The sequence below is a fragment of the Crotalus tigris genome, unplaced genomic scaffold (assembly GCF_016545835.1).
Source record: "Crotalus tigris isolate CLP2741 ecotype Arizona unplaced genomic scaffold, ASM1654583v1 scf7180000019161.1078591, whole genome shotgun sequence".
NCBI classification, from domain to species: Eukaryota; Metazoa; Chordata; class Lepidosauria; order Squamata; family Viperidae; genus Crotalus; species Crotalus tigris.
The window spans coordinates 239,952-264,077 of NW_024097408.1; the positions used below are offsets into that span (position 1 = coordinate 239,952).

At 40.6% G+C, this 24,126-nt stretch overlaps 1 protein-coding gene across 11 annotated transcripts in view; it reads left to right on the forward strand.

Moving 5' to 3' along the window:
- PPFIA3 (PTPRF interacting protein alpha 3) overlaps positions 1-24,126 on the forward strand; it is a 65,222-nt gene that overhangs the window by 22,050 nt on the left and 19,046 nt on the right. For 9 of the 11 annotated variants that reach the window (XM_039360152.1, XM_039360151.1, XM_039360153.1 and 6 more), the window contains 14 exons: positions 844-945; positions 2,306-2,470; positions 3,957-4,031; positions 6,554-6,634; positions 7,689-7,907; positions 9,528-9,674; positions 9,941-10,075; positions 10,239-10,322; positions 10,747-10,878; positions 11,632-11,694; positions 11,912-11,991; positions 12,433-12,577; positions 22,328-22,512; positions 23,142-23,364. In XM_039360152.1, the coding sequence (XP_039216086.1) occupies positions 844-945; positions 2,306-2,470; positions 3,957-4,031; positions 6,554-6,634; positions 7,689-7,907; positions 9,528-9,674; positions 9,941-10,075; positions 10,239-10,322; positions 10,747-10,878; positions 11,632-11,694; positions 11,912-11,991; positions 12,433-12,577; positions 22,328-22,512; positions 23,142-23,364 (1,836 nt within the window). The remainder of the gene's footprint in view (positions 1-843; positions 946-2,305; positions 2,471-3,956; positions 4,032-6,553; positions 6,635-7,688; positions 7,908-9,527; positions 9,675-9,940; positions 10,076-10,238; positions 10,323-10,746; positions 10,879-11,631; positions 11,695-11,911; positions 11,992-12,432; positions 12,578-22,327; positions 22,513-23,141; positions 23,365-24,126) is intronic. The other 2 variants (XM_039360159.1, XM_039360160.1) reach the window with 2 other exon arrangements.

Below are 24,126 nucleotides of genomic sequence, written 5' to 3' on the forward strand. Positions count from 1 at the left end.
TACAGCCCATGTTCCTTGAACTGCTGTATAGTTAGTCCTTGAATTACAATCATTCAATTAGTAACTATTCAAAGTTACAACATCACTGAAAAAAGTGACTTATACTTGATCCTCGCACTCACAATTGTTGAAGCATCCTCATAGTCAGGTGATCAAAATTCAGGCGCTTGGCAACCAACATTAATTAATGTAGCATCCCAGGGTCTCATGATCACAATTTCTGACCTCAGAAGACTTCTGACAGACAAAGTTAATGGTGGAAGGCAGATTCCTTTAATATCCACATGATTCACTTAATAAGTGCAGTGATTCATTGAACATCCATGGCAAAAAAAAAAAAAAAAGTAAAATCAGGCACAATTCAATTTAACTATGCCTTGCTTAGCAGTTGAAATTCTGGTCCCAAGTCTGGTTGCAAATTGAGCACAACCTGTGAATGTGGTCATTAGATTCCTACGCATCTTTGTTTAGATTTTTCTCCATCATTATGTAGTTTTGCATTTTGGAATATTTTGCTTTTTTATTCTTTGTGCACACTTCAAATCTTTGACTTATTTACTGGTCCTATTTGCATGTCCTAGTCAAACTGCAAGTTTATAATGAAGGCCAAGTTGCTCAATCCAAGCTTCCAGAGCTGCGTGCACCCCAGAATATGACTCTCAAGAGAGCTTGGAAAACTGCCAGCAAATTGTATTGTAGAAAAATAGGATATTTTCTCAGTGTTATAGGGATTTTTTCAAGGTGATCATTATACCATAACATGGACAATCTATGCATGAGATAAGTGTCTCTGTCTCCCCTTCAATGCTTCTCTTTACCACAACTATCTGTTTTTTCTACTAGGAATTTGCAGCACTTACTAAGGAGTTGAATTTATGTAGGGAACAACTGTCAGAACGTGAAGAGGAGATCTCAGAACTAAAGGCAGAACGGAACAACACTCGGGTAAGATCTACAAGGAATAGAAAACACTGTTTTTCCAGTTTTATTTTGAACTCTAGAATTTTCCAGATTCTACTGTACTAATTGGTAATATTAAATGATACCTTTCCCCAAAGTCTACTGCCTTCATATAACTAATATATTTGATATTTTACCTCAAAATGGATTGTTGACATAGTCCATGTATTTTATAAGATTACTTTTGTGTGCTGTGTTATTGATACATACAGTATATTATCCTAAATATACTAACTAAAGCCTTGTACAAAGTCAATTATCCTTTCTCATCATGTTCTTTCATTATATATGACTATGTACGTGCACTGGTAAAACACTATACAAAAATAATTTTGATGCAGATGTGTGTATAGGCAAAAAGAGATTTTGTAATTATTAATGTCTGTTATTTATTTTATATTAGTTGTTCATTACTTTAATTTGTCTGTTTCTTTAATTTTTAGTAAATTGTTTGGATCCCGACTCCTATTCTCCCATCAGAATAGAATTTAGCTCCTTCTACTTCCAAAAGCTGTTTTTTTTTCTCAGTGGAGCTTGCCTCAGCATCTGAAAGCAAAACTGTCTTTCTGTCCTTGCTGTTTGAAAATGCTATCATCCTGACTGATTTATCTGTTTATGGCAATGACTGTTTGTTCTGCAAAACAAATGAAAGTTTGTGCAGAGTCCTGCCACTCTAATGATTTTGGCATTTGCTGTCTTTCCAGTTACTGTCCTATCCCAGGACAAATATACACAAAGAGATAGTTTGTTCTTTACTAAATGAGACTTGCAAACATATGTGTTTGCATTATAGAGACAAGTTTTCCCCAAAGTTTAGCAAGAGTTTCAAATCAAAAGCTTTCAAAAGATTCAAATGAATGCGGCACACAGGAGAGTAATCAAGAGTTTGTAACAGATTTGTCAGCTGGCCAGGTTCAATGTCAGGATTGGGAGGTTCATGAGTCAAGGTGCATAGAGTGGGAGTTAATGGGTGGTAGTTATCAATGGAAAGCTTGTGCTTGTTGGCCCGTTTTAGTAGAAGCAATCCAAGTGGGGATAAGACTCTTTCTGTGTGAGCAATCTTTCAGCACATTTTGCTCTTCTCTCTTTGCAGCCTGCCAAGGTCTTTTTTTGGGTGAGGGCAGCAATTCTGTATCCTCATCTTCAGAGTGCGATGGCAGTTTTGTCTGCTGAGGTTGGCCCACTCTTTTGCCTTCTCAAACAGCAATCTGACTGGGGACACTGGAGCTGGCTGCTTGTCGTCAGTTCCCTCTTCTGACTCTGAGTCTGAACCCACTGTGACATTTACAGAGTCAGAATTGTATCTTCCTCAAACTTTCATCTTCATCTGACTGCTTCTCCTTAGCTGCTGCTAGAACATCTGGAATGCCTAGTATCACGACATGAGCGTTCCCTTCGCATGACAGTAGTGAAGCGTCAGGCTCAGTCCCCAGCTGGAGTCTCCAGTGAGGTGGAGGTGCTGAAGGCTCTCAAGTCACTCTTTGAACATCACAAAGCTCTGGATGAGAAGGTGAAAAAATTATTGACTGGGGGAACTGGGAGTGCCTGGCTTTTGGAGACAGGGAGCTTTACCTGTACTGTCCTAAATATTTCCTTCACCATCAGCCAGTGTTTTGCTGGCTAAAATTAATGTAGAAGCCCTCACGATGTGAAGCAGCACACAGGGGGTGGATTATTTTGAGTGTTTTCAAGATGCAAAGCTTAATTGGCTGAAGAATCAAGCAGAGGCACCTGTATTAGGACACAAGGCATAATTATTCCTTCCTTTCTTTTTTTTAAAAAAATGCTTATTAAAAAGTTTTGCAGTATTAAAAGATAATATGAACTGAAATCAGAAAGAAAGGAGTAAAAAGAAATGTAAATTCAAAATGTAAAAGAAAAAGGAGAAAAAAAACAGGAGAGAAAAGAAAACAGATAGAAAAAAAATATGGAAAGAAGTGACTCCCAGTCTTCCTTGCAAGAAGTAGAAGCAAATTAATATTTCTCCACCTCCTATGAGGTTTTATATATATATAATTCACTTCTTCCCATACCTCATCGTATCCATTCACAAATCCAAAAATCATTATAGTTTCTAGCCAAATGTTGACAAAAGTCCATTAAGGCTTTACAGAGTCTTATAGAAATAATTATCATTTTATCCCTGATCAAGTCAACTTTATGTTCTATTCTTTTGTTTCTAACAATCTTAATCTTTAATTCATCAAGTTGCTATTTTGGGATTAAATCTCCATTCAAACTTTTCTTCCTCTTCAAGGCTTTAGGAACCCTATCTATCTATCTATCTATCTATCTATCTATCTATCTATCTATCTATCTATCTATCTATCTATCTATCTATCTATCTATCTCTATCTATATCTATATCTATATCCAGCAATAAGTCCTTGCCCAGGTCATTTTTAAAATTTTACTTTATAATTTTTAATTCCACTCTGATTATCATCTGTTTTATATTCCATTTTTTAAAATTTTCCAATATTTCTATATCAGATGGAATTTGTTTCACCTCTTCATCCTATCTGTCTATAAATTCTTTCATGTAGTCCTCCTTCACATCTTTCACTTTTCTTTATGTCTGGAAAAAAAAGTATAATTAGGATAGGTTATGTTCATGTTATAGCTTTTCAAACTTGTTGTTTGGAAGACCTCTTTTAATTATGAAATAATTATAAATCCAAAAATGAGGTTAGATAAACCTAATATTTTTTAAAAGGCTGCACACCAGAGTTTGATGGTTTTCCTTTTCTCTCAGTGCTCAGACCTGCGGAATGAATGCTGTCTGTGATCTTGTGAGAAGCAGCTATGTGGAACTCAAGAGGGCGATTTCTTGTCCTTCCTTGTCCGAAGAGGTTCTATTTGATTGAGCCAGTCCATAAGTTGTCACCACAGTGGCATCTCTGGTCTTTCAGAGACATCTAATTCACCATGTTCACCTGGAAGTCCAACTATTCCTTTATACATTACTAATTGTAACTATCTCTGATATATGGCAGGTTCGAGAACGGCTGCGAGTGGCATTAGAGCGTGTTGCAGTATTAGAGGAGGAGCTAGAAATATCTAATCAAGAGGTAAGGAAGAGGTCTTGTTTCTACTTTCAGGGATATTATGGACACCTAAAGAGTACTTCAGAAATACTTTGCCACACAAATGTGATCTGAGTCTTTGAATATCAGTGATTTCACATGAGTGGTGGTTGAGACTGACAAAAGAATTGCATCTTTGGAGATTTTATTGTGTGTTGTGAATATAATAGAAGGCAAGATAGCATATAAGTGTAAGTTGGGCTGTTGAAAACAAATTATTAAATATATTTGCAGAGTTTTTCCAGAATTCCAAACTTAATACTCAGGTCCAGGTGTCCATTCTTTGAACTTGCTTTTCTGTGTTGGCTTGTGGGTCTAGGATACTTTGAAAAATATCAAAGGCCGTGAAAGATGTTTACTTATTCCAATCAACCTCTAAACAGTATCTGATAGTAGGATCATTGCTTTTATACTTACAGTTCCAGATCTGCATTATCTCAGAAATTCGGCTCAGTGGCCTATCTCATACCTAAAGTCACAATACAAGTACTTAGTGTGAAATACAATCTATGGACCTTGGAGGACAGGTCATTTCTTGCACTAAGCTATAATGTGGTTTGGGTTTAACTTATAATCTTATTGAAACCCATTCAGAAGCTAAACTGATATAGTTTGTTGAAATCTGGGTGGCAGAGTAGGAGTTGTAGAGCTGATTCAACTATTGTTCTTTGATTTCTCAGTGCAGCATCTATCCAGATTGTGAGGGCTAAGAGTAGGTAAGGTGCTATGGGCCAGGGGATTGCTATCTTGTTTCCCAGAAAAACTCCCCAATCTGGGAAAGATTCTAAGATCTTTTATCCAACACTTGGTTAGGGAGATAGGCTAAGAGTACTATTGATAAGCCACCATCCTGCTGTGCTGCAGCTTGATTTGAAGTCACAGAAGTAGTCTCAAATATGAAGTTAGAAAACTCTAGGGCACTATCTTGAGGGATTTTAGCAATCATCCTAAGGTACTTTGCACAAGGCTAGCTCAAACGTTTCATGATCTCAGTGACAATTATTTTCTGAGTCTGTCTCAAATTATTACTAGACTTAAGACATAAAATAAGGTACATCTGTGACTTAGGTTTTATCTCTTCTTAAGAGAGAAGCAGCCTGGATATTACCATGTTGAGTTATAGATATCTTTTGTCATCGAGTTATTCTTCATCATCTGGTGAATATGATCACATTTTGTCATGATTTTGTTGCATGGTCTTTCCTTCAAAATATAACATTCACATTGAATCTGAGACTTGGGAATAAGGATAAGATGTATCATTGTTCAACCTACTAGATGAGCTCTTGATCATTGCTTATCTTGGCTTATTTGGAAGAACTGACGGGATGAGTGAATGCATCTTTGTGTGATACAGTGGGATTGTTGGAGGCAATCATTTGCCCATTCCAGAAGAAACCTTCTTTGGATACTCATATTTAAGTAAGAACTGTTCAGTCATAAATAGCCTTTTTGAGTAAGTTGCTTGAAAGATTGGAATTTTTGCAGGTGCAGATATTTTTGGAGGACACCAATTGTCTTGGCCTTTTTCAGTTCAGTTCTTCAGTTTTGAGATAGATAGATAGATAATCCTTTATAAAATAAAGACAAAAGGAAAGTTCATTGATCCTGCTTGATCTCTTAGAGCAGTGGTGGTGAACCTATGGCACGTGTGCCAGAGACGGCACTTGGAGCCCTCTCTATGGGCATACATGCCATTGCCCCAGCCTTGCCTCCCCCCGTGATCCCCTCCTCACCATTACCCCCCCCTGGAGGAAAGTTGCCCCCAAGCATGGCCCATGTGAAGCAGCGCAGCCAAGGACATGGCAGCCAGGCAGTGTAGACAAGACTCTGTCCTCATGCCCCATCGCGCATAGTTGATGCTGTGGGGCGCGGGCAGAGGGCGTGGCCACCATGGCGCTGCTGGGCTGCCTGGGCGATCTGCAGCATGCCCTGGAGGCAATGAGTGGCCCTGCGGCAGGTGGGGTGGGGTCGGGGCAGGAGGTGGAGCGGGGATAGGGCCAGTTTTTGGGCACTCGGTCCCTAAAAGGTTCACCATCACTGTCTTAGAGGCTTTTGATTTCTACCACATATTGAACTTAATATTCTTGTGGACCACCTCTGTGTATTATTTCAAAGTTTTTATACTGCAACTTTCAGGAAGATTTCATAGGGTATTGAGTTATGGTACCACTAAAAGGTCTGATAGTTATACCATGGGTGCCAGAAGGCATTAGTTTATTACTTTGTGGGAATTGACCATATTGACTTGTTGAACAAATCACGGTTACATAAAATCTTGACATAGTCCTATGGATGAATGCAATCAGAGAATCTAGGTGAAAATTCATGATAGTGAAACAGTGTGGACATAATATTTTATGTAATTTTGGCAATATATTCTCCATACTAAAAGATTCTTCAGTGCTGCTGAAAGGGCTGCCCTATTTCTTATTCATTAAAATTAATTGTATGCAATTCTACATATCTCACTTTTAAAAATTTCATTATCTCTTTCTACTCTGCAGTCTCTTTCCCTTCGAGAGCAGCTTGCCCGACGCCGATCTGGCCTAGATGATTCCAGCAAAGAAGGAGATGCTCAATTATGTGTAAGTAGCCCTGGAAAGCAAATCAGAAGGGAAGCAGAAAAGGGTGGTAGAAAGGATGGTGAAATGGTATAGTGCTTCCTGCTGAAATAGTATGGGGCTTCCTGCCTGAGCAAGGAGTTTGACTAGAAGACCTCTAAGGTCCTTCCAACTCTTGTTATTCTTTAAAGTATAGAGAGGTACTTTAAAATGTTGGTTAGATCAAGCAGCCATGTTCATTGTGACCTTATATGGAGATATTTGAAATTTTTATTGGGTTATGAAAGCTTCTTATATAGCAGTTGTGAGGTATTTTGTTTTTTCAATGTTCCTAATTCCCTCAGACATTTTTCTATTTAAGTTTATTTTTTTATTTATTTATTTATTTATGAGACTTATATACCGCTTTAAATGCAAGCACTCTCTAAGCGGTGTACACCAGTAAGCAATGTATATATATGTATTTACATTGCCCCCAACAATCTGGGTCCTCATTTTACCTACCCTGGAAGGATGGAAGGCTGAGTCAACCTTGAGCCGGTGAGATTTGAACCGCTGACCTGCTGAACACAGTCAGCTAAAGTGGCCTGCAGTACTGCACTCTAACTGCTGCGCCACCTCGGCTCTTGTTTCTTATGCTGCCTGGCTTCCTCTAACATCATGTTTCACTAATAGTGAATCATTAGGGCTCCAGGAATTGCAAAAAGACCTTGGGGATTACCCTTAGCCTTAAGGCATCTTGTTTTTTAGTGTATTTTGTCAAAAGAAGATTATAAGATGTGACTTTAGCATGTCAGACTGTGTGTAGATAATGTGGTAGTGTTGCTTCTGCTGACACCAATCTAGTCCCTTAAATGAGATGTTTTTTTAATTCCCCCTATTCCCCCCCCAGAAATGTCACTGATTTAAGCTAGGGATTTTTGTTTTTGTTTTGCATACAGAACATGATTGTTATAACTAATTTATAGGCCTCACTTATGCAGTGAACATGAATAATGGCAGGAGGATGAAGAACCTAGTGTTCATATCAAGCAGGATTAACTTACATGAATCTCTTTTTACTTTCTTCATTCTTTAGGCCAATGGATCTGGGACTCTTGATTTGGGGCGTGGAAGTCGGGAATCTGAGCTGGAAGAGGTTTTGGAGCGCCAGAGAGGAGAACTATCCCAGTTGAAAGAAAGACTTACCATGCTCTGTCGGCAGATGGCAGAGCTGGAGGAAGAGTTAGCCACAGCCCAACGAGATCTTATTAAATCTGAAGAGATTAATGCCAAGCTACAAAGAGATCTCAAGGAGGTAAAAGACAATGAATGGTATACCATCTTATTTTATGGCAGGTTATCTCTTATCTAGATCAAGTAAGTCTTTAATCTGACCTCTTCTGGGTATACTGAAAGTACCTCTTCCCTGTTAACATGACCAAAGACCTTTGGGAATTGCAATCTAAACTTATCAAGAGGGCACTAGGATAGGCAGGTCTGCAATAAATCAATATTCAAATATCTCAGCTTATGAAATTCAGAAGGTGGGAATCATTTGGAGAGAGTTTTTCAGAAAAACATCTTATTCAATCAGTGGATTCCCATAGCAGTAATGGCTTGTGAAAATGGAGGAGGCCAATATAGTAATCCGGAGTTTTTCAGAAGGGATTGGTGTTGTAATGGCCAATAATGTAAAGCTATTTATGAAGCTAAATGGCATCCATACGTAAAATACTAGACAACCCATGAATGAAGGCGAATATATGTGTCCCAGGATAATGTTGCAGGATCCAATCTGGATTGGTCACCAGGACCAGAGGTTTTGTCTTTCGAGGTTTTGGACATGTACTGGACAGAAGTTCCCTGAAAATGAACTCCAATTCAAGTCAACCCATGACCCATTGGGCCATCATTTCTGAGATTCTTCAGTGCCTTCAACAATAGCAGAGCTCTAATGCACTGGAAAAATTCTTTAAAATTCAGAGATATAGTCACCTTGAAATAGCCCACATTGAACTGTATAGCACAGTCAACATTAGCAGTAGATTACATGAAATGTTTTATGACATTTTGGATTATGTCACAAAATACTTTATGATAATTTTTATGTCATAAAACATTTTATAAAATTTGCCAAATTTTAATAGCATGAAGCCATAGGTTCTGGATCTTCGATGCATTTCATAAGTTAGTCCATTTTAAGTACTTTGATTGAAAAAGTTTTTCCCCATGATGGACCTTTTCATCTAGTTCAGAGGTCCCCAACCTTTTGGGCACCAGGGACCTGTTCCATGCAGATGGAACTGTGCGTAGTTTTCTGCAGATCGGACTGTGCATAGTTTGTGTGCTGCCTGAATCCCACGGATGGGGCTTTGCTTGTTTGTGTGGACCGGTTGCTGGCATGCTGCGCCCCAGTACTGGTCCACAGACTGCGGATTGTGAATCCCTGATCTAGTTAATAGTTACAGACACAAGAGGTTTAGTAGTATATAGATGGAATCTTGTAGAGTTTTAGAAAAAGCAGAGAAAACATAGTAAAAATGATCATGAGATGGACAGATTTAATTAATGATTGCATGAGTTACTTAAGAACTGCAGTGATTTACTTAACAACTCTGGCAAAAAGGTCATAAAATTGAGCACAATTCATTTACCACAACCTTGCTTAGCAATGAAAATTCTTATCACAATTGTGGTCATAAATTGAGGACTATCTCTATACTAAATAGCTTCATGTCATGAAATGTACAGCTTTTGCATGTAATAGGCAAATTAACTGAAAAGAATTTGTAAGATCTCAAAAATGTTAATTTAACTCATAACTAGTAAGTGGAGAATCTGGGCAGAGGTTTCTTATGTTTTCAGAGAATTGGAGACAGTATCTATCCCCTACCATTTATAATCTTTTCCTTCTCTTATGTGGTATGGGTAATAGGCATTAGCTCAGCGAGAAGACATGGAGGAACGAATTACCACATTAGAAAAACGCTACCTAAGTGCTCAGCGAGAGGCAACATCCCTTCATGATGTCAATGACAAACTGGAGAATGAGTTGGCCAGTAAGGAATCTCTCTATAGACAAGTGAGTTCCTACCTTTGCCTTTTCGTCACTCTATTTCTTACATTGGCTCCAGTGTTTCCCTGCTAATGTCTGGTTGACCTTAATGTTCACATTCTACATAACCTGCAGATAATTTGGTAGTTTCCCATATTCTACACACATCCCATCCCCACTCCATTTTTACAAGCATACTGATAGTGGGTAATACTCAATTATTTATATGATGGCTCATCTTGCAGTGTTTTGTGTCTTGACAATCCCTTAAAAGTAGTTATATATCTGTATAGAGTGAAGAAAAAAACAGGCAGCTACAAGACTGGCTGGAAGATGCCAAGCAGAAACTTCAGCAGACTCTTCAAAAGGCTGAGACTTTACCTGAGATAGAGGCCCAGTTGGCTCAGAGGGTAGCTGCCCTTAACAAGGTACTGTGCAGAACAAGAAGGAAATGGAACAGAGGGAGGGAATGGGCAATGGAATACTGATTGCTGGTGTTGGAGGACAAGGGGAAATTGGAGAAACAGGAGGATTTTGAGTTCTAAGAGAAACAAAACATGGCTTAATTCTCTCATTCACTTCTTTATCTAGGCAGAGGAGAGGCATGGCAATTTTGAAGAGCGTTTGCGTCAACTTGAAGCCCAATTGGAAGAGAAGAATCAGGAGCTCCAGAGGGTGAGGGCATGAGTGAAAAACTAGTGCAAAATTAGATGGGTACTGGAAGTGCCAGACCATTGCTAATCAGCTATAGTTCTATGCACATGCAAATGCCATGCATGAAAAATGTTCCAATTTGATCTTATGTCTGTCAGAAAACAATGGAGATTACTACAAATCCTGAAGAATTGTTCTCAGTCAGTATTGACAGTAATATGCTAGATGGACCACTGGTCTTTCTGGCACAAGACAGCTTCTGATCTCCTATTTCATGTGCATGGAAAGTATTAAAAATACACTAACTGAAATGTATATGGAAAAGAGAAATCCTAGGTGTGATGAAACTGGAGTCATTGATTACAGACAAGAAGGTAAGATAGTAGAATGGAGGAATGACCTACAGATAATCCTTTTACTTTTGTTCTCTCTTTTGGCAAAATAGGCACGCCAAAGGGAGAAAATGAATGATGAACATAACAAGCGCCTCTCAGAAACAGTAGATAAGCTGCTATCTGAATCCAATGAACGTCTCCAGTTGCATTTGAAAGAAAGAATGGGGGCACTGGAGGAAAAGGTACGTGTTTCTGTAGGCATGAATTAGGTTTGTGGTGTGGGAATCAGCTGTCATGTATCTGTAGATAGCTGAGTGAGAATCCAACTGGAGGAACTCATAGAATTCAGGAATATCATACCTTGAAAAATAAAATAGTAACCATAATCTTTGTTTTTCTAAAATAAAATGTACTGGATATTTTGGATCTTAGGTATTATGGGTAAAAGCATAGTAACTGCTGCAAAAAACAAAACAAAATCTCATAGTGGCCATTGTGGATGGTTTTTGTTTTGTTTAATCTTAAAGATGATAGCCATTATTCTAGTTGTTAAAGAAACTGACCATCCAAGTTCTTGAATAAAAGGAGCCCCAGAAGTCTAAAGTTTCGAAAGCCAGCAACTGAGACTCCCTAGAGCAGTGTTTCCCAAACTTGACAATTTTAAGGCATGTGGACATCAACTCCTAGAATTCCACAGCCAGCAGAGTTCTGACTGTCAGTTGAAAGTCTTAATCATAGGTGATTTGATTGGTGGGTGGGTGTTTGTGACAGAAGAAGAAGCAGGTATGTTCATAAAGCAAATGCTCAAATAGAAAAACATCTGAAATTATCCTTCATTTCATAGTCTGCTCTAATACAAGTTGATTCTCTGTTGATGAACAAAGGAAAGATATAGCCTCTGTAGAGACGAAGGTATATTACATTCCATGTCAGAAATTTATTATGTGTTTACTCTGATTACATTTTTCTGCTTCTCTCATTTTATCCCCCTTAAGAATACTCTAAGTGAGGAAATTGCCAACATGAAGAAAGTACAGGATGAACTACTAGCAAACAAGGTGAGGCAAATGGCAACTAAGAATTGAGTTTTATGTATACATGTGCTGGGAATCTCTTAAGTCCAGAACTGGAGAGAAACACGTTGAATTTGAGAAAGTATGGGATTGGGTTAAGGATAAGAATGAGGAAAGTTTATAAAATCATTTAAAGAGTATGATGGAAGGTCAGCTAGGTTGCTTTCCAGAACTGATCCCCTCCTTTGACTACGTCCTGCAGGAGCAGCTATTGGCTGAGATTGAGAGAATGCAAATGGAGATAGACCAATTACGTGGACGCCCAGTTTCTACCTATTCTCGGTAGGGAGACTTCATGCTTTCAGAAACCAAGTAGTGCTCCTTCACAATATCCAGATTTTCAAACCCTGTTAGATAATTGCTGGTTTCCCACAACATGTTGAACCACTAATTCTCACTCTATTCTAAACTAATCTTCAGTATTTGAAATCTAGCCAATTATTTTATTATTATTTTTAGTTAAAGGTAGGAAAAGTGTTCTATATGTAGAACATGCCTTTTGTAGGCATACTTTAAACTTGCTCTCACACCCATATTTTGATGATCTTTTATGCCATGATTACAAGACTTCTTGAAGGATGGGAAGAATCTTTCTTGACCATGCATAAAAAAAGGGCTGATGTTTTGGTTAAAAGGGGAGCTCTTAAACTTGAATGGAATAGATCTTTTCTTCTTTCTGTTCAATTATTCTTGCTCACAGTTCTTTTTCCCTGTTCCACGGAGGTCTCTGCCAGGTAGCGTGCTGGAATTGCGTTACTTCCAAGCACCTATGCTGCCGGTAGGGGCCCACGTGGACCGTTACAGCAGTGGTGGTGTGGCAAGACGTTCAAAGAAGGGTCACTGGACTGTCAAGGATGAGGCTACCAAGGTATGGATTGATTGATAAGTTTATGAAAAAAAAAAAAACCCAAACCAAAATGAAGGGGGTCATTGGGAAGTTTTTAAATGGTATTAGTGAGATGTTAGATGCTTGGTCAGAACAGCTTTCCCTCACCTGAATTCCTCCAAATGTGAAGATATTATTTTATGTAAATTTCCAGCCACTGAATTTGCCAGAAAATTTGAGACTACTTGTCCAACTTATTTGGTTAACTTTATATGGTAGTGCTCAACTTATGACTACAATTGAGCCCAAAATTTTTGTTGCTAAGTAAGACAGTTAAATGAATTTTTCCCCATTTTATGACTTTTACTCCACAGTTGTTAAGTGAATCTTTCTTTGCATTTGTTAGGTTAGTAACATGGTTGTTAAGTAAATCTAGCTTCCCCATTGATTTTGCTTGTCAGAAGGTCACAAAAGGTGATCACATGATCCAGGACACTGCAACCATCATAAATATGAGTCAGTTGCCAAGCATCTGAATTTTGATCACATGACCATGAGAAAAAATGTTCATGAGTCATTTTTCAGTGCTGTTGCAACTTCGAATGGTTACTAAATGAATTGTTATAAGTCGAAGAGTACCTATATTTAGAGATTTGCTAATACATAATAGTATATATTATTTTGTTACTTTACATTCCTGGATCCTTGTTATTAAAGTTTTCACTAAAGCTTATTTGTACTCTCAAATAAGCTTTGTCCCATGATTTATCTGAATATGAATGTTAGCTATTCTGTACACTGAAGCAAGTAGAAATTAGGCTCATTATATCTCATATCAAAGCTTCTAATTAATGAAGTAATTGTCTTATGTAAGACTTGTAAGGCTACAATCTGTGAGTTAAAAAGGAAGAGGGTGGAGGAGGAAAGTAGCTGAGGCCCTGCAGATTGGACCTCCATTACATTTAAACTGCCCAGAGCTTGCTGGGAAGAGTTAAAAAGGAGGAGGGTGGAGGAAAGTAGCGGCCCGCGCACCTAATGGTGCGTGAATCATATAATTAAAAATAAAAAAGAGTAGTGGTACATTCAGGGCAAGTGCATCTGAGATTCCTTGTATCTCAGAATGTCTGGCTTAGTTCAGTGCAACAATTATTTTGCAGCTGTCTTTCACAGTACTCTTTTCAAACTTGGAAACTATCCTATCTATAAACAAATCACTAGTCTACAAGGACAGATTGTTTATCTAGAGTCTGTAATCTGTGCTCTTCAGGCAGAAATTAGGTGTCCAGTTCAGTCCTTCTACTCTATTGAGCCTCCACGCTATCAGCCCCTTCTACCACAAAGATCCTGCAGGAGAAGGGCAGTGTGGAGAACCGTGGGATCTGGCAGGGCGAGAGCTGTGAACCGTAAACATAAAGCTTTCGCTGCGACCCTGCACAACAGATACAGTGCCCTTGCTGACCTTAATAGGGACATTAAGGAGACAGGTAAAGATATTTATGATGATAACTCAAATAAGCAGGGGATTGTGGTCCGAGATGAAGAACTTGTTTTTGACAGGGAGAATGCGAATCAGGTATTACACATCAGTCATGCAAGAACAGAAAGGCATCCTAAAAGAGAAGCTACCTTTCTGATTGGTGATTCAATTATAAGGGATGTAAATTTAGGAAAGGACACAGAGGCTTCAAATAGCTCAGGTGTCTTCTAGGTGCTACTGCCAGTAAGGACAAGAAGCGTATTTTTAAAATAGTCAAGAATGCCAGCAAGGACTGTGATGTGGAGGCTATTGTACATCTTGGCACTAACAATCTTTCCCAAAAAGATGTACTCTCTGTGCAAAATAATTTCCAGAGCTTGGGGCAGGTGCTTAGCAGGATAGGCTGTAGGCTTACTTTTTCAGAGGTTTTACCAGTATATAAGGAGCAAAATGGAAAAGGCCAGCTTATAGTAGAATTCAATATGTGGCTAAAGGAGTGGTGTAAAGGGGAAGGCTTTTGGTTATATTAGTCACGATGTCTGTAGTTAGTCCAATGAAAAAATGTACAAAAGAAATGGTTTGCATCCATCAAAGAAAGGGACTGAGTTACTCGGCAATAAATTCACAGATTTTCTGAAGGAATATTTAAACTAAACAACAGGAACAGTGAGTTAATTGATACAGAACATCCCTGTCCCCGGCAATCTAAAAATTATAGGGCTATCAGTGCATGTAACATAGATGTGTGTGTGGACAAGAATATCAACCTTGCTGTTAAGCAAAATCAAGCTTTTAATAATGAGTGCCACACAAAGTGCACTAACCAAACAGGTGGTAAGAAAATAGGGGAACTCAGGCACCACACAGGTTATGTAGAAAGTAAACACAGGGTCAGTCATAAATGTCTATACACCAATGCACAGAGTATGAACAGTAAACAGGGTGAACTAGAAATTCAGGTTAATGAGGATAGATATGAAACATGGTGGGATGAAACCCACAAATGGAAGACACAGCTAGAGGGATTTATATTATTTAAAAGAAACAGACCAAATAAAAGAGGAGGTGGAGTTGCTCTCTATATAAGAAATAACTACATCTCTACAGAATAGAGCACAACAATGATGAAAACTGTCTTGAATGCATTTGGGTCAATATAAAGGGGGGGGGAAACGACATTGCCATAGGTGTATACTATAGGCCACCCAACCAAACAGAGGAAATAGATGAACTTTTTGCTATTCAGCTAACTAAGGTATGCAGGAAGCACATCACAATAGTAATGGAGGACTTTAATTACCCTGACATCAACTGGGAGACAAACTCTGCACCAAGTGGAAGATCAAACAGATTCCTGACAAACCTAGCAGACAACTTTGTCTCCCCAAAAATAGAGAAGGGAACTAGAGGATTAGCCATTTTGGATCTAATTCTCACTAAGAGAGATGAAATGATAGAAGATGTTGAAGCCACAGTGGAAAGAAGGGCACAGAATATCAGCAAATAGCCCGAGCCTGCAAAGGTGAAGTGAGGAAAGCTAAGGCTCAAAATGAACTAAGGTTGCGATCAAAGTCAAAAATAACAAAAAAAGCTTCTTTTAACATGTAAAAAACAAGAAAAAAGTGAAGAGAATGATTGGTCCATTAGTGGGGGAAAGTGGCAAGAAGGTGAGAAGTAACAGGGAGAAAGCAGAACTGTTTAACTCGTTTTTTTGCATGTATCTTTACCCAAAGGGAAAAAACAGCCCAACCTATCAAAAATAATGCCATAAAAAACAGAATAGAAACACAAGTTAAGATAGGCAAGAAAATGGTAAGTGAGCACCTGTCCAGTCTAAATGAATTCAAATCACTAGGACCAGATGGATTATACCCCAAGGTTCTCAAGGAACTGGCAGATGTGACCTCAGAACCACTGAACTATATTTTTCAAAGATTCTGGAGCACTGGGGAACTACCAGAGAACTGGAAAAGAGCTGATGTAGTTCCCATCTTCAAAAAAAGGAAAAAAATGGATCCAGGAAATTACAAACCTATCAGTCTGACCTCAATGCCTGGGAAGATTCTGGAAAAGATAAACAATGAATCAGCAAACACATAAAGGCAAACAAAGTCATTACTAAAAACCAACATGGGTTTGTCAAAAACAGATCATGCCAGACAAACCTTATTGCGTTCTTTGATCAAGTAACAAAATTAGTGGACCAGAGGAATGTTGTGGATATAATTTACTTGGACTTCAGTAAGGCATTTAATAAAGTAGACCACAACCTACTACTTCATAAGATAGAAAAATGTGGGTTAGACAGCATCACCATCAGATGGATTCATAGCTGGTTGACCGGCCATACTCAGCACCTGGTCCTCAATGGAACTGCATCTACATGGAGGGAAGTGTGTAGTGGGGTGCTACAGGGTTCTGTTCTAGGCCCAGTACTCTTCAACATCTTCATCAATGATTTGGATGAGAGGATAGATGGGGAACTCATCATATTTGCAGACGACACCAAGCTGGCAGGAATAGCCAACAGAAGAAAAGCTTAAGATACAAGAGGATCTGGACAGACTTGAAAACTGTGCACTCTCTAACAAAATGAAATTCAGTGGTGAAAAAGGTAAGGTTCTACATTTAGGCAAGAAAAACCAAATGTACAGGTATAGTATAGGGGGGGGTACCTTGCTCAATAGTAGTAACTGTGAAAGGGATCCCGGAGTCCTAGTGGACAATCACTTAAATATGAGCCAGCAGTGTGCTGCAGCTGCCAAAAAGGCCAACACAGTGCTAGGCTGCATTAACAGAGGGATAGAATCAAGATCACGTGAAGTATTAATACCACTTTACAATGCCTTGGTAAGGCCACACTTGAAATACTGCATCCAGTTTTGGTCACCACGATGTAAAAAAGATGCTGAGACTCTAGAAAGAGTACAGAGAAGAGCAACAAAGATGATTAGGGGACTGGAGGCTAAAGCATATAAGGAACGGTTGCTGGAATTGGGTATGTCTAGTTTAATGAAGAGAAGGACGAGGGGGGGACATGATAGCAGTGTTCCAATATCTCAAAGAAGAGGGAGTCAAGCTATTCTCCAAAGCACCTAAAGGCAGGACAAGAAGTACCTGATGGAAATTAATCAAGGAGCAACCTAGAACTAAGGAGAAACTTTCTGACAGTTAGAATAATTAATCAATGGAACAACCTGCCTCCAGAAGCGGTGAATTCTCCAACACTGGAAGTTTTTAAGAAGAGACTAGACAACCATTTGGCTGAAATGGCATAGGGTTTCCTGCCTGAGCAGGGGGTTGGACTAGATGATTTCCAAGGTCCTTTCCAACTTTTTATTATTATTATTATTATTATTATTATTATTATTATTATTATTATTATTATTATTACTACTACTACTACTGCTACTGCTACTGCTACTACTACTACTACTACTACTATACCATGGTATATTCATTATCCATTCAAAGTGGGGACTGAGGAGAGGCATATTATTTGGCCTGTAACCTAAAGGTGCTTTGCAAGAAATATTTCTGTGCCATCCCTGAAAATACATAAGCTGCAAATGAAACGTTTTAGGTTCTAGAAGATTCACCAGATCATCACCTTCCTGTTGATCTGGAAAACCACAGCTGACAATTGTGGTTCATACTGCAGAAGAACCCATATGTCAGAGAACATCTTTTATTGCAGTTCCTTCTAGAATATTTCAACAACTCTCTTCCCTAGAATTCTTGGCCACAATCATTCTGAATTCTTAGCAATCCAACTTTTTTAGCAAACACTCCCCATTGCCTTCTGCCAGTTTATAACTCTAAAACAGATATCCCCAACAAGTGTGCTTTAGATATTTTGCAATAAAACCTTTATAGCATTGGAATAATGAAAGCAATGGGTCAGCAAGGCTGGAAATTAAATCTGCCTCAACCTTTCTTTCTCATCTTTGTTTTGTCAGTTGCATTTAATACCCATTGAAATCAATGGGAGTTGAGAGATAATTAATTTGTCATTGATTTCACTGAGATTTGTACAACTAATGTCTAGATCAAGAACACTCACCACAATAGAATATGGGAAGATGCTGAATGAAGAATATGAAAGGCTTTTTATTGCAGGCATCTCAGGAATCTGCATATCTTTTCTGCATTTTAGACCCATAAGGATTCTTTATACTTTTGGAACATTGAATATAGCTTTTGTTCCATCATGGAGGTAAAAATGTATTTGGGGGTTCCCACATGCTCTTTCCAGCTAGGAATCAATCAGATAGTCTATTGCACATTTGGGGATATTAGCTGTATTGTTGTGTTGCATATCATACTCTGGAATTATTTTTTCCATATGGAGTATAATTAAATTGAAATATATATGGGTATCCAATTTCTCATAACCCATAATTACACAAACATTTTATATTTTCCTGTAGAATGTCAAACCCTTCATATATGTATAGGATATTGATTTGGGGTTTCATTTTTGCTAGTCTAAGTAGAGAATACTATTGCCAATACAGCTGATTTATGGGGCACTGATGATGTTAGGAAAATATACTAAATTGAAAAAGGAATAATTAAAGCTGGTAAAACAGAGAAATTAAGAAAGAATGCTATGGAATTACTGAACTTTCCATGGTTCAGTGATAGACATTATTTATAAGTAGACATAGATTCCAAAGGAAATGATATTGACTTCATTGAATGGGTAGGACGGCTAGAGAAGATAGTACCAAGTCTAATTATGTAGTTGTTGCTTTTACAGGACAGTGTGCATAGAGCATAGGAATAATTGTAATCTTTTGTTTTCTATTTCCATGTTGTACTCATTGTTGTTTTGTTTCTCTTTCTTTTTTTCCTTGTACTCCATCTGCCATTGGACAAATACCTGGTAAGTATCTTCTGATGTCACTTCAGAAGAATGGGTAGCAAAAAAATACTGGCAATTGGGAAGAGGGTAATAATGTCTCTTATGGGCATGTTGCTAGCTACTAAAGCTTGGTGGCCCTTACTGGTATTTTTCATATCTGTATAGTAGGAATTGTCAATCTTTTCAAGCATCAGATACTGTCCTTCTGAGATTTTTTCCAAAATGTCTAAGCTCATGTGAATTTTATAAGCTCTTATACTGGAATCATACATCGTAATTAGCAGATGACACAAAAAGGGATAAAATAGGGTATAGATTAGAAAACAGAAGCTGCATTCACAATTGTATATGAAAAAGGTGGACTGAAAAATAAAATAAAAAATAGAGGTGGGGAGAGAGAGGCGGGGAGAGAGCAGTGGTGGGATTCAGCCAGTTTGCACACTTCAGTAGAACCAGTGGCTAATTTTTTGTTGCCCAGGCCCAGAATGGACTTCTGGAAGCAGCATCCACACAGAGAACCGGTTGTGTACATATTTGAATCCCACCACTGGGAGAGAGGGAAAGAGAGGAGAAGAGAGACAAATTCAAAGTTCTGCCCTTTGGGAAAAAGCAACTAAATGCATAGGAGATAGAAATAGGAATGAAATGTACAAATTAAGACTTTCTTAGAGTTATAAGTGATCACAAGTTGAATGTGAGTCAGCAGTGTGACACAACTGCCAAAAAAAGATAATTGCAATTTTAGGTGCATTAGTAGAGTTTACATTTTAAATCAGAGGTACCAATAGTCCTATCACAATCTGTATCAGTCAAATCCAATCTCAAATACTGCCTGAGGTTCTGGTCACCAAATTTTAAGAAAGATTCAGAGAACTTTATAGAGAAATAAGGGAATGAGAGAAGATGGCATGCAGGACTATGATAGCATTTTTCAAGTCCATAAAAATGTGTAATAAGTAAGATCAAAATCATTCCTCTGTATTCCTGCAGTACACAAGATGGAATAACATGTCATGGTTCAAGATCATGTTCTAAAAGCAGTTTAGAGTGGAATTGTACAATTGTAATCTCATGAAGTATGGTTTTCAGTTTTGGGATGGGAGACTTCAGTGCCATTTTAAGATTCAATGAACATCCTGGTTCTTGTGGGTATTCTTTTTGATTCCTGCTTCTATTAACTAACCAAGAAAGGTGGGATTAGACCAGTGATGGCGAAACATTTAGAGACTGAGTGCCCAAACTGCAACCCAAAACCCACTTATTTATCACTGGGTGCTGGGTGGGTGTGGCCCACTGGGTGGGTGTGGCTGCAGTGATCACAGCAGACTGAGTGGGTGTGGCTGGGGTGGGCGTGGCCACCTTGATGTTGCTCATGGGAAGGGATGTCTGTGGAGGCAGGGCAGGGTTGAGGGCGATCCAGGGCGTCTCTGGTGGATAGGGAGGTGGGCAGGAGGCTCGTCCTGTGGGGTGAGGTGAGGCGAGGCAGGGTGGGGGTGCAAATTACCACAGGGCAAAGCGAGGCAGGGGCTGGGGCAGCTGCTGCCTGACACCATCAGCCCCCACACACACAGGCCAGTGAGCGCATGGGGGCTGACAGTGTCTATCAGCAGCTACAGCCTGCCAACTGTCCTGCATCATGGCAAATTGGCCACGGAGTCCCATTGGCATGGGCGGAGATGGCCCCAGGATGGCCAGAAGGAAGCCCTTGCCCGGCCTGGGCCCCGTCCACTCAATGACTCTGATGGGGCTGCTACTGCTGCTGCTCCGACCGGCCAACCATGCAGGGAAGCAGGAGGAGGTGGAGGAGCAGCTTGGGATCTGGAGCCATCTCAGCTGCTCGCTGGCTGCAGCTGGCCTCCCTGAGCAGCCTGATGAGGCAATGGATCTTGCACACCGGCCCCCCTCCACCTCCTCAGCTTCCATGCATGGTTGGTCAGTCGGAGCAGCAGCAACTGCCCCCGTCAGAGCCATCGAGTGGATAGGGCCCAGGCCAGGCAAGGGCTTCCTTCTGGCCGTCCCGTGCCCGTCTCCGCCCATGCTGATGGGGCTCCATAGCCAGTTCGTCATGATGCAGGACAGCCGGTAGACTGTGGCTACTGACAGACACCGTCAGCCCCCATGCACTTGCTGGTCTTTGTGTAAGGGGGATGATGTTGTCAGGCAGCAGATCCAGAAGCAAAGCTGTGCCACCCATCCTTGTGTGGTGGGAGCGGCAGCGGAGAAAGATGGGATCTGGTGTGTGCCCACCCTTCACTGCTGCCACCCCACATCGTCCCACATGTGCCTCCGGGACGTGCATGTGGGATGATGTGGGGTGGCTGCGGTGAGGGGTGGGTGTATGCCACAGTTCATCTTCCCCTGCCACTGCCCCCACTAGCCCAAGGATGGGCAATACAGCTTCGCTGCCAGCCAGGCATGGCAATGCAGGGATCATCACAGCCGCCTCCTGCCAGAGTGCCGCTGCCCCACGAGACTAGGCAGCCAGTGTGCAAGATCTGCTGCCTTGTTGGGCTGCTGAGGCGGGGCCAGCTGCAGCCAGCGAGCAGCCAAGGTGGCTCCAGACACCCGGAGGTCTCTCCTCCTCCTCCTGCTTCCCTGCATGGTTGGCTGGTCGAGGGGCTTGGAGCAGCAGGAGCAGCAGCAGCCACCACTCCCATCAGAGCTGCTGTGTGGACAGGGCCCATACCAGGTGAGGGCTCCCTTCCGGCCGTCCCGGGGTCATTTCCACCCACGCCTATGGGGCTGCACTGTGGAAGGGAAATGGTGGCGGTTCTGATTCCCCCCTGCTCACTGACCCCAACCCCCTGCCCAGTGCCCCTCCTATGCAATCCTACATGACTGCAGTGTGGATGAGAGGCTCAGCTGGCAAGGGGGAGTGACTTTCCTCCACGAAGTTGTCCCGGTCTGCCAGACCCCTTAGCCAGACCCCCTAGCCTTCCCCCAGCCGGGACCTGATGACCTCCCCCACCCTCCTGTACTCACCCCAGTCCGAGACTCCTACAACCAACCCCAACCATACCCTCCTGTCCCCCTAGCTGGGGCCTCCAGCAATTCCACAACCGGGAGCTCCTGCCCCCATCCCAGCCAACCCCCCTGAGCAGCCCACCCAACCAAGACAGAGGGAAGGCAAGGCAGAGAACCGGTTGTTAAATAATTTGAAACTCACCATAAGTCACTTTGAATGGCCACTCACTCACTCTCCCGATAAAACCTGCTCCTTTTATAGGTTCCCCTCTCCCCGCCCGGCACTCGCAGCTGTTCCTGGACTCCACATGCATGGAGAGGGGAAGGGGAACAGCCCGGCCCTGCGTCCCTCTGTCTGGAACAACAGTGTGCATGCCCACAGAGAGGGCTCTGAATGCCACCTCTGGTGAAGGGTGGGCACACATTAGACTTTCCCTTACTATCTTTTTTTTCTTTCTTGACAGGTGTTTTTTCCCTAATTCAGGAGTGGGAGAGGGCTCAGCAAGCAGCTGGAGGTTCCTTTGAGGGTGGGCTTGATGGTTCGGATGAGGACGAACATGATCCTCTCTTCAGCTCAGCTGATCTGCTGTCTCCCAGCGGACAGGCTGATGTACAGACCTTGGCCATCATGCTACAAGAGCAGCTGGAAGCCATTAACAAAGAGATCAAGTGAGTTGTCCTAGCCAGACATAGAGCAGATACCTGTTCCTGAATTATAGCTCTCTACTCCTTGCTTGACCCAGATTTCTTTGTGCCTTACATTTTCTCTTGAAACTATTTAGTAATTTTACGGCTTTCCCTAAGTACAATGCCCTGTGTTTTCAGCATATGCCCCAAGCGTAGAAAATCTTTACATGAGAACCATGTCAAGAGAGTTCTGATTTAGTCCCTGATCAGACCAACTGTTTTCTTTTAAATGATCTATTTTCCTTAGGTGATATGATAGTCAGCACCTTACATTGCATCCAAAGAAAGGGTCTCTTTATTGATGGTGCTAGAGGAATATCAAAAGCAATATTGCTTACATATATAGGATACGGAATTGTTTCTCAACTTGAGCAATTTTAAGATGTCTTCCTATTATTTACAATTATTTTACATATTGCTCTACATCACAAAGGCAAATAACCAGTGGATTATGGAATACATTCATAGTCTAAATGAAGCACAATACTTCCATTTAATTTCACACATTGCTTGTAGATTATACTGCAAGTGTAATTTGTAGAAAAGAAGGTAAAACACATTACCCTGATCATCCACAACTTATCATATTTTTTCTTTGCTGGCTATATAAGACTGATCCAAGAAGAGAAAGAATCTACCGAACAGCGAGCAGAGGAGATTGAGAGCCGAGTAACCAGTGCCAGTCTGGATGGATCCTTGGGGCGCTACCGTTCAGGCACTTCCATTCCTCCCTCTGTCACCAGTTCAACTCTTGCCAGCCCTTCTCCCCCCAGCAGTGGGCATTCTACACCTCGCTTGGCACCCCACAGTCCTGCTCGTGATGGAGAAAAAATGGTACATTGTAAATTCGTCTGGGCAGGAGACTGCATGTAGCTGCATTCTAAACAGTTGTTTCATTGCAGAAATATTGATGTTAATCACCAAAGGGTGTACTGTATTGGGTTAGGATGTTCAACTAGGACTATAAAAACTCAGGTTCCATTTTCAGGTATGGAGTCCCAAGTCATTGTTTCTCAATCTCACGGGGTTCTTGTTGCGGAGAACAAGGGAGAAGGGAGTCATAATGCATGTATATGTACATGCACATCCTTTCTTTTGTTCACATTCCAAATATTTTACCCACTTCACATCCCTCTTCCTCTTCCCAACCTACTGCAGATATGTAGGAGCAAGAATGTAGTGATCTATTCCCCAGCAGTTGATTGATTATCTTCTGATGGAGCCAATATATTTATCAATAATAAAAGAAAATGCCAGTTTACTTCTGGTGGCTCCTTGACCTTGTTCACCAACTATCCAGTAGAAGATTGGCCAGGACTCTATCTACTTCCAGAATGCACATATTTTATTTTTCAAGGACTCCATATCTCCAGGTCACAGGTTCTCCATTTGGGATTGTGCAGTGCAGTCCCAGTTCTTCAAGAGTACAGAGATCTTTCCCCATCTTATAATTTAGCTATAAGTGTTAGGGAATAAATCCCAGTTTTCAAGGTTCCAAATATTGGATTTGAAGGCAATTTTAAAAAGTTTACCTGACCTCTAAAGTGGCCATTATTAGAAACAGTAGATAGGCCCTTGGCTTGCTTTGCTCAGCTT